This window comes from Pelobates fuscus, chromosome 5, assembly GCF_036172605.1.
Source record: "Pelobates fuscus isolate aPelFus1 chromosome 5, aPelFus1.pri, whole genome shotgun sequence".
Classification (NCBI taxonomy): domain Eukaryota; kingdom Metazoa; phylum Chordata; class Amphibia; order Anura; family Pelobatidae; genus Pelobates; species Pelobates fuscus.
Window position 1 is genome coordinate 116,244,082 of NC_086321.1, and position 15,884 is coordinate 116,259,965.

At 44.1% G+C, this 15,884-nt stretch overlaps 1 protein-coding gene across 1 annotated transcript in view; it reads left to right on the top strand.

The window, feature by feature from the left end:
* Nucleotides 1-13,480, top strand: part of LOC134612577 (uncharacterized) — a 30,054-nt gene extending 16,574 nt beyond the window's left edge. Inside the window, exon 3 of the mRNA XM_063456965.1 lies at nucleotides 13,238-13,480. Within this exon, the coding sequence (XP_063313035.1) occupies nucleotides 13,238-13,365 (128 nt within the window). The 3' untranslated portion in view covers nucleotides 13,366-13,480. The remainder of the gene's footprint in view (nucleotides 1-13,237) is intronic.
* The last annotated feature ends 2,404 nt before the right edge of the window (nucleotides 13,481-15,884 follow it).

Consider the following 15,884-nt stretch of genomic DNA (forward strand, 5'->3'; position numbering starts at 1 on the left):
CACTATGACCGTATCACCTAAACACTGCTTACACTGTGACCGTATCACCGAAACACTGCTTACACTGTGACCGTATCACCTAAACACTGCTTACACTGTGACCCTATCTCCTATACACTGCTTACACTGTGACCGTATCACCTAAACACTGCTTACACTGTGACCGTATCTCCTAAACACTGCTCATACTTTAAGCACAGACATGCTTTTATTCAAAATTGAAAGCGCTCGACCATTCTTTCTATTCTACGCCTCCAATCTCCAACATTGAAATTGTCGTTTGTAATAATATAAAATAAGTATTATGCTTTCTGGTTACGATTTGGTGAGTTGTAACTATATTTTTTATTTTTACAGTTCCAGAGGGAAGGAGCAAACCGCTTTGAGGAGTCCCTGCACAAGAGACTATTGGATACTGAAGGGCTGTACTGCAGTGTCGGCTCTAGACTTGGCGAGGCCTTGGGCAAAACTCATACATGAGACCCCACGAAGAACACCATTATTGAAGAATAAATAGCAGTTGACTTTGTGTATAAGGAGCTGTAGATATATTGATGGGGGAGCTTTCAGCACTGGATACACAGAGCTAGTCTCTGTAAACATCGTTTCATTGTCTACCTGAGTGTGTGTCTGACAGTGAGTATCCTTGTATCTGTATGTATGTTTCTCTGAGCATGTGTATGTTTGTGTACTGACTGGCCTTTGGCACTGAGTTTATGGCGAAGCTAAGTTTTATGACGGTGTGTGTATAATGATTGCCTTTGGGGGGGTGACAGGGTGAGTAAAGAGCAGGAGGGTGCCAGCGTGTTGATGGTTGACAGTGTGTATGGAGGGAGGTGCCAGAGTGTGGAGAGTGGTGCTCGTGTGTACGGGGAGTGGTGGCCGTGTGGGGAGGGTGACATAGTGTGAGGGTGATGAGATGAGGGGGGAAATGACAGAGTAAGAGGGGGGGTGATGTAATGTGAGAGTATGGGTGACAGAGTAAGGATGGGTGACATAGTGTGAGGAGGGTGACAGAGTGAGGGGGTTATGGTGAGGTGACCGTAAGAGGGGGGTGACAAGGGGTGATGAGGTGAGATGACAGGGTGTGGGGGTCTGACAGGGTGAGAGGGGGGTGACAATAACAATATCTGATATTAGGCCACATGTGCAATTATTATGTAAATAATGGACAACATACTTTTTCAATTTTGTTCAATTAGAAATTAAATATTGTTTGACTTTTTTTATATTGCCACTTTTAAAAAGATTAAAACTCTTATTTTTTAAATCTACAGTAATTTGTCTGTAATAACGTTAACCTGTTAATTATTGTGGGACAGTGGAGAGAAAACCGAAACTGGGACTCTACCAAACAATCCAGGACTGTTAGGAAATATGGCTTTGTAACAACATTTGATAATTTATGGTGCATATAGGTCCTCTTGTCACTGTGCCAATGCATAGGTTTGCTTATAAATGTGATGACTTTCAAAAGATAGCAATAAGCATAGTAAGAAGTTGCTCTTTAAAAGCCCACGTCATCTCGTTTAACCCCTTAAGGACCAAACTTCTGGAATAAAAGGGAATCATGACATGTCACATATGTCAGGTGTCCTTAAGGGGTTAAATGGTTTGGGTGCAGTGCCAATGTCCCCTTAACCCTGCAATGTTAAATATTGCAGTTTCTGAGAAACCTACAATGGAACGCAGCAAGTGCTGGTATTATTTGTAGCTAAGTAACACAAATTACATGTTAAGGTGTCAGCAAAATACTTTATTTATTCAAAGTTAATATGCAGTTTACACTTTATATGTATAGTGGAAAACATAAAAAGTCAAATTTGGAAACTGGTTAAGAAAAGTCACACTGTGGTATCCAAGAAGGAGAAAGTTCAATCACATGTAAAGAAAGGCTGTATGGCATTAGGAAGGCAGTATCTTAATAATATAATGGTCTCTTTCCCTGGACGGTCCACTGGAAAATGAAGGTTACATCATGTCTGCAGCATGCGTTCCGAAGCAGCCATATGGAAGTTTTCTATAGAAGAAGGTAATCTCTTCTGTTTGAGCAGGTGGAGGTTAATGGTGGTGGGTTTGTCTCTGGAACTGGAACCATCAGTAAAGGAGTGTAAAATGGAGAGGATCACCTTGTTCTTCCCACAAATGTAAGAAAACACAGAACAGAAGATTGAGGACAGAGGTTAACAAATATATGAAACCGCAAACACTAAAACTAACTTGAAAAAATAACATTCACAGTGTAAGCAGTGTTTATGGGATACGGTCACAGTGTAAGCAGTGTATAGGAGATACAGTCACAGTGTAAGCAGTGTATAGGAGATACGGTCACAGTGTAAGCAGTGTTTAGGAGATACGGTCACAGTGTAAGCAGTGTATAGGAGATACGGTCACAGTGTAAGCAGTGTATAGGAGATAAGGTCACAGTGTAAGCGGTGTGTAGGTGATACAGGCGTTTAATTCTCCACAATCACAGTACTTTTGGTTACCTTATCAGTATTACAGTGACTCACATTGGTTGAATTGGCACATGAATACACATGTGAGCAGTAACGCCACGTCAAGGCTTCAACCCTTGTTACTGACCATTCACACACACACCATACTTTTCATTCATACGCATTCGGTATTCCAGATGTTTTGGACTACACCTGCTGGCAAAGATGTAATTCACAGCATCTGAACTGTCTAAGGTTACCTACCTCTGATCACAGTACACAGTGTTGAAGTCGCCGTGCAAACAGGAGAAACTTGTCACGTGTCAGATGGCACTTCAATAATCCACCCTGGACGCGAGCCTCAAACGGGGACTTCTTCATTCCTCTTTATGTACTTCGTGCCCCATAGGAGAACATGCTTGTCAGAGTTGTGACACACACAAAAATATAATGGTTAGAGTAAAATGGCAAAACAGACACAGTGCATGCAGACTTGCGTGCCACATATTTACAGCAGACAGACACAAAGATTGTGAGAGACACACCGTATTAAATATAAGAATTGGGAGTACTATACATACACAATGCACAAAGACACGGAGATTACAGAATTCAGTGACAGACGGATTTGGTTGCAGATGTGGGGCAGTCCCTCTGGCTGGGGTGCAGTTTCTCATCCACCCCTGGTGAGTGACTAGATGGCTGGGCTTTCGTAGCAAAAAGCAGGCCATGGCGTCTGAGATCTCTGAAACAAAATATTTGGTAGTCAAACCAGGGCTGTACACATCTAACACACAGGCCCCACATACTGCCCACCCCCCACATCTAACGCACAATCCCCACATCTAACACACAGCACCCTAATACACTGCCTCCCACATCTAACGCACAGCCCCCTAATACACAGCACAGACCGCCCCAATATACATCACAGACCGCCCAATACTGCACATACTGTCCAGACCCCCCCCATACTGTACAGTCCCCCCCATACTGTCCAGACCCCCCCCATACTGTCCAGACCCCCCCCCATACTGTACAGACCCCGCCAATACTGTCCAGACCCCCCCAATACTGTCCAGACCCCCCCATACAGTACAGAACCCCCCCATACTGTCCAGACCCCCCCCCCATACTGTCCAGACCCCCCTCATACTGTACAGTCCCCCCCATACTGTACAGACCCCGCCAATACTGTCCAGACCCCCCCATACTGTCCAGACCCCCCCCCATACTGTCCAGACCCCCCCATACTGTCCAGACCCCCCCATACTGTACAGTCCCCCCCATACTGTACAGACCCCCCCATACTGTCCAGACCCCCCCCATACTGTCCAGACCCCCCCATACTGTACAGTCCCCCCCATACTGTACAGACCCCGCCAATACTGTCCAGACCCCGCCAATACTGTCCAGACCCCCCAATACTGTCCAGACCCCCCCCATACTGTCCAGACCCCCCTCATACTGTCCAGACCCCCCCATACAGTACAGAACCCCCCCATACTGTCCAGACCCCCCCCATACTGTACAGTCCCCCCCATACTGTACAGACCCCGCCAATACTGTCCAGACCCCCCCATACTGTCCAGACCCCCCCCCCATACTGTCCAGACCCCCCCCATACTGTACAGTCCCCCCATACTGTCCAGACCCCCCCAATACTGTCCAGACCCCCCCATACAGTACAGAACCCCCCCATACTGTCCAGACCCCCCCCCCATACTGTCCAGACCCCCCTCATACTGTCCAGACCCCCCATACAGTACAGAACCCCCCCAAATACTGTCCAGACCCCCCCAATACTGTCCAGACCCCCCCATACTGTCCAGACCCCCCCCCCATACTGTCCAGACCCCCCTCATACTGTCCAGACCCCCCATACAGTACAGAACCCCCCCAAATACTGTCCAGACCCCCCCAATACTGTCCAGACCCCCCCATACTGTCCAGACCCCCCCACACTGTACAGACCCCCCCCACCACTGTACAGACACCCCCCCCCAATACTGTACAGACACCCCCTCCATACAGCACAGTCCCCCCTGATGGCTGAGAGTGTTGTGAGCGAGGCTTACCTGAGAGATGTCAGGATACAGTGCAGACACCGCGCATGCGCACTCAGGGGGTAGGAGATTTCTTAGAAGATATGGCCATCAGATTTCTATACCCCCTTAGTGCGCATGCGCGGTGTCCGAGGCTGTCCTGGCTTGGTGGGCGCGTGCGCAGTGTGGGGCAGGGAGATCGGATGAATGTTCGGCTGAATCGATCTCCCTGCCCGCTGGTGCGCTGTCTGTGCCCGGCGGGAGTACTTCGGCGCGCGTGCGCACTGGCACGTTAAATCCCCTCCATCCCCCCTCCCTTGTAGCTACTTGCGCAGGCGCAGTGTGGGTTTCGCGCATGCGCATTAGGTGTCCTTCGCTCCCGATCTGTGTGAAATTTTCACCTACCTGTTTTTCTGCGCAGGCGCTCCTCCTCCTCCAGCTCCGAAACGTCAATTCCGGTGCGGCCTCGTCACTTCCGGTGCGGCTGCGTCACTTCCGGTATACCATTCTGACAAGGTATAGAGATCTGATAGAACACCGGGCAACCCGCCGGGCCCCCTCCTGGTGTCAGGTCCTCGGTCACTGACCGAGGACCTGACACACTCTGCCAACAGGCGGTTTAGGCGGCCGCGAGGCCCCAGCCAGCGCGAGGCCTTAGGCGGCCGCCTAAACCGCCTAATTAGAGGGCCGCCTCTGAGTGTTTCTATATATGTTTATGACTTTATGTGTGTGTCTCTATTAATGTGACTGTGTAATTGTTTTTCTATGTATGTTATGTGGAAGTAAAGGTAAGATTATATGATAATATATTTGGGAGGAGTACATATTCTTGAATACATCACAAAAAAAAACAAAATACATCACTGCATCAACCTTCTCTGAAACATCATAGTATAGCCTTATTTTAATCTATACAAGTTTGTATGGTGTGTACCATCACTTCTGAGTTCCAAACACTTGGTGTGCCAGCCTGGCCTATATCTCTCCCTGTACTGGAAGCCCCTGTACTATTTCTGTTTTAAATAAAGTTTGGATGTTTTTTCTTCAAGATGTTTATTTCCGATGACTGCTTCTTTTTCCAGTTTTACGCTCTCCAAAGTAATAACCCAGGATGGTTGTATGAGTCCCAAATTGGGATGGTTCAGCCAGATGTGGCAACATTTTAAATAGATGTGCATATCCATATTCAACAGCTTCTAGTATATTTTCAGGCAACAGACACTGCGAATAATGAAAATATTTAAAGGGACACCATAGGCTATGTATCCGATTCATTTCATTAAACTCGTTATAGTGACTGAAATCCCCTGCTGCCATCATTTTATTCAGCATTAAACAGGTTTTAATGTTTTTTTTTTATTCTTTATTTTTGTAGTGCATTGAGTAACAAAGCATGGTTACATAGACATTTCTCAAATGACAGAAACAACAGTAAGAAGTATCAGAAAATGTCAGAGTTGCTGCACTTTTTATAATTAAGTAGAAATGTTTCAGGGTCATAGTTCTATGTGCAGAGTGACAGAAAAAGACATGTTTAGGTATAGAACTATAGATAAACTTCAGAATATTTAGACCACTGGGCCCAAGGACACAACAATAGAGCGAACAAGCTGGCACCGCCACAGCAGCTGGTGCAGGCGGACACACTGACATATTTTAACAGTCATATGGCATAGAAAATCAGTGCCTATTTTTTGTTAATATTCAGAGTATGTGACAGGTTGAGAGATGAACAGGCCAGGCTTATATAATTTAACTTACTGATAGCTTAATTGTATGCTTGCTTGCTTAATGACATGTTAGATTAACCTATGCGAGAGTAGTCCAGTATTAAGTGGCATATAGGCATGCAGTAAACCTTCCACAAGAGTGATCGCAAACAGTGCTCAGTGGGATGTACATTTGAAGATTGTGCGTTATATGATAATATTGACATCTCCGTGTATGGTTATAGCAGGCTGGACTTCGCAAGCTAGGTACATCTCCTAAGCACACAATAGCATTATATACATTAGGTTATGGTTGTCGGCCATACTGGCATACCCCGCTATTAGATGCAAAGCAAGCCTGCCCTAACTATCTCAGGCATACAAGTCAAATTTGTACTAGTGCTGCAGTTAGGTTTGAATATTTAGGCATATAGGCATAGGACTAGGTAAGCTAGGGTCTATAATAGATCCTGCTCTACAGTAGTGGGTAAAAACAAAACATACTAGCTATATAAACCACTGTATCCCTACTAACCCATTCGCTACTGGATTTGCAGTTTAGGGTAAGCCCTTCAACGTTTAGACTTGTAGTATAAAGTAATGAAAGATAAGAACTCAAGTCCAAGTTAGTGCGTTGCTAGGTTATAAATAGCACATTAGCGTAGGGTGGCGGTGTAGTCCAACTAGGTAACAGCCCAAAAGTGGATGGGGACCAGACCTGCAGATTAAGTTCAGCTTCAGCTGACGCCAGTGCGTGGGATGTTACACTTTTCTGCACTGCTCTGTTGTCTGTGTAGTTGGGAGTAAGGGTCCTTCAGAGCAGGCATCAGGATATGTTTTGTCCGTTTGTTCCTCCAGGTAGCAGCCTTGCTGTGGTGGGCTTGCCGCTTAAGGTCATCTGCCGTTTGGTGTTTGCCATGTTGTAATGGTTGGGTATTATGTGCAGGGATCTGCCGTTTTCCGGGCTGTTCTGTTGCAGGCTGTATGGTGGGCGAGCACTGGGTCGGTCCTCTAATGAAGGTGTCTCGCTGGGTAGAAGGTGCGGTCACCCCGGGCGGGAACAGTCGCTGTTTGACGTTCTGTCCTATCTCTCGCCTCTTTGAGCCGCCTGTGCCTCGTGATGGTGTCTTGAGTGGTTGTGAGGATTGCCACGGGTTTTGTAGTTTCCCCATGTGGCGGGATCGGACATCAGGAGCTGTCTTGCTATTATTAGACGCTAGGATGGAGGTGTTCTCCGAGCCGTCCGCGCACATGGCGCTCGCCATTTTGGATGCAGTGGTTAGGCTCCCCGGCCTTGTTAGCAGAGTCGCGGTCATGTCTGCAGGGTGAGGACTGGGGAGAGCCGGATCCGCGCCAGTCCGGACACCCAGCCAGGATCTGTGGTGCAGGATAGTGAGGCAGCGGCCGTCTGCCCCGCTCACTGCGGGAGAAGGCCCAGGTTTGGGCAACGAGATTTTCTCCCCCAGGGGACTGAAGCTCAATGAGCCAGCCTCTCCCTAGGTCCAGCAGTCCCCTTGCTCTGGGCATCCGCGCTGTCGGTCCGATTTTGGTTGGAAATGCATGTTTTTGTCGGGTTTTCAGTAGCGTTTTACTGGAGCCGCTCTGACTTGCGACCGTCCAGCTCGGCGGTCCGGCCCCGCCCCCAGGTTTTAATGTTTTTATGTATTGATACTAAATGAGAGTTCCCAGCAGCCGCTCCCCTCTGTGCTGCTCTGGGTAATGAGGAAGTATTAGCCTGAGCAGCAATGGGCAGCTGTGATTGGTTGAGAGTGTCAGCTGTCATCTTTTAGCCTATCAGAGCTCCAATTGATGGTATGACGAAAAGGAAGTATGTAATATCTGCCTTAGTCACACCTCCAGATGGGACAAACTGCAGGTAGCCAAGGACCCTTATTTAGTGTTAAACTGCTCGAAGACGGTTTTACACTGATTGGAGGGACAGGGCCAGGGGACTCCACACACTATAACCAATTCAAAGAGATGAAATTATTATAGTGAGTACAGTGTCCCTTTAATTGTATTCGGAGAAGAGAGGAACACTAAGGGACAGGGAGGGGAGAGGTACACTAAGTGACAGGGAGGGAAGGGTAGAAGAACACTAAGTGACAGGGAGGGGAGGGTAAAAGAACACCAAGGGACAGGGAGGGGAGGGTAAAAGAACACTAAGGGACAGGGAGGGGAGAGGTACACTAAGTGACAGGGAGGGGAGGGTAGAAGAACACTAAGTGACAGGGAGGGGGAGGGTAAAAGAACACTAAGGGACAGGGAGGGGAGGGTAAAAGAACACTAAGGGACAGGGAGGGGAGAGGTACACTAAGGGACAGGGAGGGGAGAGGTACACTAAGGGACAGGGAGGGGAGAGGTACACTAAGGGACAGGGAGGGGAGAGGTACACTGAGGGACAGGGAGGGGAGAGGTACACTGAGGGACAGGGAGGGGAGAGGGACAGGGAGGGGAGAGGTACACTGAGGGACAGGGAGGGGAGAGGTACACTGAGGGACAGGGAGGGGAGAGGTACACTGAGGGACAGGGAGGGGAGAGGTACACTGAGGGACAGGGAGGGGAGAGGTACACTGAGGGACAGGGAGGGGAGAGGTACACTGAGGGACAGGGAGGGGAGAGGTACACTGAGGGACAGGGAGGGGAGAGGTACACTGAGGGACAGGGAGGGGAGAGGTACACTGAGGGACAGGGAGGGGAGAGGTACACTGAGGGACAGGGAGGGGAGAGGTACAATGAGGGACAGGGAGGGGAGAGGTACACTAAGGGACAGGGAGGGGAGAGGTACACTAAGGGACAGGGAGGGGAGAGGTACACTAAGGGACAGGGAGGGGAGAGGTACACTAAGGGACAGGGAGGGGAGAGGTACACTAAGGGACAGGGAGGGGAGAGGTACACTAAGGGACAGGGAGGGGAGTAGTACACTGAGGGACAGGGAGGGGAGTAGTACACTGAGGGACAGGGAGGGGAGTGGTACACTGAGGGACAGGGAGGGGAGAGGTACACTGAGGGACAGGGAGGGGAGAGGTACACTAAGGGACAGGGAGGGGAGAGGTACACTAAGGGACAGGGAGGGGAGAGGTACACTAAGGGACAGGGAGGGGAGAGGTACACTAAGGGACAGGGAGGGGAGAGGTACACTAAGGGACAGGGAGGGGAGAGGTACACTAAGGGACAGGGAGGGGAGAGGTACACTAAGGGACAGGGAGGGGAGAGGTACACTAAGGGACAGGGAGGGGAGAGGTACACTAAGGGACAGGGAGGGGAGAGGTACATTAAGGGACAGGGAGGGGAGAGGTACACTAAGGGACAGGGAGGGGAGAGGTACACTAAGGGACAGGGAGGGGAGTAGTACACTGAGGGACAGGGAGGGGAGTGGTACACTGAGGGACAGGGAGGGGAGAGGTACACTGAGGGACAGGGAGGGGAGAGGTACACTAAGGGACAGGGAGGGGAGAGGTACACTAAGGGACAGGGAGGGGAGAGGTACACTAAGGGACAGGGAGGGGAGAGGTACACTAAGGGACAGGGAGGGGAGAGGTACACTAAGGGACAGGGAGGGGAGAGGTACACTAAGGGACAGGGAGGGGAGAGGTACACTAAGGGACAGGGAGGGGAGAGGTACACTAAGGGACAGGGAGGGGAGAGGTACACTAAGGGACAGGGAGGGGAGAGGTACACTAAGGGACAGGGAGGGGAGAGGTACACTAAGGGACAGGGAGGGGAGAGGTACACTAAGGGACAGGGAGGGGAGAGGTACACTAAGGGACAGGGAGGGGAGAGGTACACTAAGGGACAGGGAGGGGAGAGGTACACTAGGGGACAGGGAGGGGAGAGGTACACTAGGGGACAGGGAGGGGAGAGGTACACTAGGGGACAGGGAGGGGAGAAGTACACTAGGGGACAGGGAGGGGAGGGGGACACTAAAGGACAGGGAGGTGGAGGTACACTAAGGGACAGAGAGGGGAGAGGAACACTCAGGGACAGGAAGTGGAGGTGAGGTGAGACGAACACTAAGGGACAGGGACAGGGAAGGGAAGGGAAGGGGAGAGGAACACTAAATAATATTGACTGGCATGTATATTTTGTGCATTTACCACTTAATAAAAAACATTTGCAAAAAGATTATTAAATAAAAAATTTCAGTTAACAGTAGATTTGTGTAGGATTTTTGTTTTAATGGTAAATGTACAGAATATCGGTATCAGTAAGTTATCGGCTATTGTCCTAAAAGTTCACAGATTATCGGTATCGTATTGGCTCTAAAAAACCAATATCGGTCGATCCCTATTAAAAACCAACAAATATAATAACTTTGTGAGAGAGAAAAATAAAAACCACTACCAGGGTGAATATATAAGCAAATATCGCTCTGAAAACTGGTTATAAGGTCACTATACAGAACCTCTGGGAAATGCAACAAACAACAAGAAAATGAGAAGTTAAACAACTGTTCAAACGCCAGTAGCTGATAAAACTGAATAGGATAATAAAAAAAATATATCTTAAAAAAAAAAAAAAAAATCATCATTATTTTTGTAAGATATATTTTTTTATTATCCTATTCAGTTTTATCAGGCTCTGGTCCTTTGAACAGTTGTTTAACTGATAATTTTCTTGCTGTTTGTAACAGGGCATTTGATAGGCATTTCTAAGGACATGTCTCTATGTCCAGAGAATTAGCTTGAATCCCCTGACCTATACATACCAAGGCACAGAGTACATAGATACCAATGAAGTAGTACAAACCCAGGACAAAACTGTACAGCAGACTGACCACTAACAATGCACCGTCGGCATTAAAAGAACATTCCAGCTTTAATATACTGTATTTTTTTCCCACATGGTCATATATTTACAGTTTTTGGACAAATAAAATGTGTTGCAGAATGCAGCACCATAACCCACACACTCACTTAAAAAAAAGACATCCTTATCAAATGTATGCTCACAGTCACTGATAGCACTGAGTGAACTGATCGTAATTCCCAACTTGGCTGCTGATAATCAGAGAAACTACAAACAGTGATATCACTATGATATTACTATGGTCTTGATTTAATTGTTTTGCATAAGCTGTTCAAATTATCACAATCTATTAGAAAGACTTTTCAAATAATTGATCTACAAAAAATTCTATAGACATTAATGGTGTCTTTTGTAGATTAATCTAAATTAAACAGATTGTGATAATTTGAAAAGGTTATCCAAAAGATTTAAATTGAGACCTATGTATCTCCCTGTGTGAACTCTCCTACTAATGCAGGTTGCTTTGTAGTTCAGATCACTCAGTGCTGTCAGTTGCTGAGTTGTGTGTATAATAAAGAAAGCATTTTCTGGAGTGATTGACATGGAGCATTACTCTGCAAAACATTTATTTTATTTTTTTTTGTGTAAAACCTATAAAAAACAAAAAAAAAAAACGGTATTACTCACCTCACTGGGATCCAGTCCCTTTGGCCGCTCATCTAACAGTCCAATCTATAGAGAAGCATTGGGCATTGAAATAGCACGTGTATCAGCTTTGTGCTCCTATTGAAGACTAGCTGTGAGAACCGAGAAACAGAAGCGCCTCTAGTGACTGCCAGGTACATAGCCACTATCTGCAATGTAAGAATTGCTGTATCTACTAAACAACAATGATTCACATTGTACATTTAAAACTAAATGACCACTGTACCCAGACCACTTTGTTGAAATGGGATTAGTGGTCCGTTAAGCATAATACTACACTGAACCCATCATTTTAAAAGTAACAGACTGCGCTTTATATTATAGAGTCAGTTTGCTACTCCACCCCTAACATTGAACAAATCAGGCAAAGGCCAAACCACATGAAAGCTATAATAGCGGAGAACGTAAGCATAATTATTCTATGTGCACAATCAAGATGGCGTGTACAGATATTTACATAAACACTGCTTTACTTACCGACAAGTTATATTTGCTTGTATAAGGTAATTAATATGATTTTATAGAAAACTTAAATTTGTTCAAAACAAAACAGTAGCTTTCATTTTATGGCATAATACTCAAATGCATAATATCTCTCTTCTAATAGTAGGATTTAAAAAAATATATATATATATATATTTTTAATCAACTTTATGATTTTAGTAACCAAGTAAGTCACTTAGAACATGTACAAAACATTTTATTTAAACATTACATAACACTGACATCTAAAGAGGTTTCATTCTTTCTGGGGGGACACAATACACTTTCACACACAAAATATGGAAGGCCCAAGTATATATTTTAGACAGGAAGGGCAAAAAACTTTCTAAAAAGGGAGAATTAACGGGACACTGTAGTCACCAAAGCAGCTTTAGCTTAATGTAGTAGTTTTGGCGTGTAGATCATGTTCCTGTTGCCTCACTGCTCAATTCTCTGTCATTTAGGAGCTAAATCACTTTATGTAGCCCTAGCCACACCTCTCTGCATGTGACGTACACAGCCTTTCTAAGCACTTTCTGTAAAGTCATCTAATGTTTACACTTCCTTTATTGCAAATTATGTATAATTAAGAACTCCTCATCTCCTGCACTGTTAATAGCTTGCTACACTCTGCAGGAGCCTTCTGTATGCAATTAATGTTCAATTTACAGAGCAGGAGATAAAAAGTTTAAAGCAAGTTGCATCTGATGGAAAATGAAACCATTTTTTTCATGCAGGCTGTATCAGTCACAGCCAGGGGAGGTGTGGCTAGAGCTGCAATTTATTGACCAATAAAACTTCAGAGGCATGATCTATACACCAAACTGCTTCATTAAGCTAAAGAGGTTTTGGGGACTATATTGTCCCTTTAAGAAATATCTTAATAACATAGGATTTCAATCTAACTTCTATAAACAAGAAATTGATAACTGCATTGCACAAAGTAAGCCAAAAAGGCCAAACTGAAAAAAAGGATATGTAACAAAATACCTTGTTATGCATTTTGAGAACTCCTGCCCGTTAAAATTGTTATTTTAAGCAGCACCAACATTATATTGGACATCATGAACTTGCTGCAGGATATTTATCAGTTTGTATGTTGTTTTAGGTGCTTTGCTCTACCAGCTCGCTGTTTACATGAAGAAGAAAAAAACAAAGAGGCCAAGCTCAGTTTACATCATTGAAAATGAACTGCACAAGTATGACATGGAAGCAAATGGTGACACAAGGCTGTAGGTCACAGGGACACGAGACTAGTACACTTTTTAGGGACAAAGGAAAATAAATGTGTAGAATATTGAATCAGGCTACAGCTCAAGGACCCAATGAAAGGTTTGAAGGTTCATAACAGCAACAGAACATTCTGTTTTTTGAATTGTATATTTTATAGCGACACTAAGGCTATTTGAGTAGTCTTACTGTATCTGTCTGCAAAAATATCAAATGTTTCTTACATTGTGGTTTTTATGTACATCTAATAAGAAAAACAATGTATCCTATGATAATAAAAAGGATTACACATTGCCTGTGTTTACACATGAAAAAGGAAATGTTACTGCCTGTCTGTTCAATATAACTTGTATATACAGTCGACATTTGAGGATTTTCTTTATTGGTTGTTAAAGGAGTACCACGCTTACTAGTTTAGTTTGTTTGCAGTGTCTTACTTTTTCTATGATAATACTGACTATTGTAATAACCCCTACACTACCCCTACCCCTAGTACCTACCTCTGTGCCCTGCCATGCTGCAAATATATATTGTGAAAAATTGACAAGAGTATGTTGGCTAGAGAACCAACTTGGTACTTGGTAAAACCTCAGGTTTATAGGCTATATTTCCTTTTAAAATCTTAAGGTTATTAAATGGAATACCCCTCTCCCCCTCCAATCAATATCACTTAATTCTGTATTTGCATGTATGTTTGCATTTATAAAATGTTTTTATAAAATTGAACTATTTCGAAAAATAGACGTGTTCAGGTTTTCTTATGTCAGAACATTTTTTACTTTCAAACATATTTTAGATACATACCTTGCATTTTTGTGTATATTAAATTCTCCATTACCTCCTCCACACCACACTTTTATTGTCCTTGTGTTATTTTCTTCTGTGTACACATCCACTTTCTATGGAAATGCTAAACAAACTGACTGGCAGGGAGGGGAGCAATCAAGCAGTCTACCAAACTGTGAGAATTAAGAAAAACTTAAAATTAGTAAACAATAGAACAGATTACAAATGTGTATAGCAGACTATATCTTATACCCTTAAAGGCTCTTTAGCAATGCAATGCTTTTGTGACCAATGCCTTTTTGGCACTTTTACCATGAATTTATACTACAACAATTTAACTTTGTTTAATGTCTCCCACACATATTACATGTAGTAAGGCTTATATGAAACAGGGAGTTTGATATCAGAATTGTATACATGGCACAACATTAAGTATAAATAGAATATTTAAAAATAAATGGGGGGAAAAAAAGGTAATTTTCCATCCATTTTAAATTGAATAACTTCTGTACAAGTGCAACAAAAGAAAAATAACTTGATTCAATAATTAGTCCAGATAGTTAAAATGTATGTCTAGATTTTCAAAACATTTTGAGAAGAAGGTAGTCAAAAACATATATTGCATAGAGTAAAGACGATTTTAAAGGTAAACCAACTTGGCAAACGGAGATTACAATTTTAATAGATACATAATCGAAAACCGCTACACGAAAGTATACATTTGTAGACGTTCTATCCCCCAGGCTATATAACAGAGTATTTTGACACTTTTCATTAAACCATGTTATCACCTTTATATGCTGGTAAGCATACCAAAACCTTTTCTTGTTCCTTTCTTATTCTCCCACCATATCCCAAGCAGGGAACATATCGCTCAGGTGCATTTAAGTAGAGCTTACTCTTTACATATCTATAGCTCTAAAAATTCTAAGTGCTTTTCTTAATTTTTCTCTCTTCTTCACATATAACATCAATCTACTGCACTATATAGCCTACCTTTTTGTGTTTGCTCTCATTCCATATTTGGCATTAACGTGAGGACCATCCTAGGCACTGCTCCCTCCATCTGTACACATCCTTTCTCTGACCAGAACAAGAGATGGTTTTGGTTGTTCCAGTTGCCTTCCGTCACCTAGAGCATTAGCGCTAGATACGTCTCTCTTTGTTTTGTTCCTATTTGGGACATTGTCTACTCTATAGATTATATCAATAAACAGTGGAAACAAGTTATTAAAATGAAAAAAAAAGTGAAATGATCCTTGAACACATTGCATGGCAGGCCCCAGACGGCTATGCAAGTGATAGAACACAAGTAAGATTTACTGTAGAATTGTTTTGTTCTCCAGTGTGTATGTAGTTTAATCCACCTATAAAATATGAACCTTTCAGCCCATCACCAAATGTGGACGGTCCTACATGCACCTCTGTTCCACAAAGAGTTTCATTTAAGAATCTGAATAAGAATAAAATATTTATCGTTTTATTAAGTGCTCCTTCACCACATCTTCACTCCACCCCTGGAATACTAATAGTGACAGTCTGTTAGGGGCTCGAGACGTAATTTACATGTGTGCCCATTGCTGCAAATATGCAAATCTGATTAGGCTAGGGCTTAAAAAATTTGTTTGGAATCTAGGAGCCAGCTAAAACAAAAGTTAGAAGCCAGTCCTTTTTAAAAAAAATGTTTTAAACTAACAAAGTTTAATTTTCAATGAGAAATTTTTTTAAAGGGAAACTAT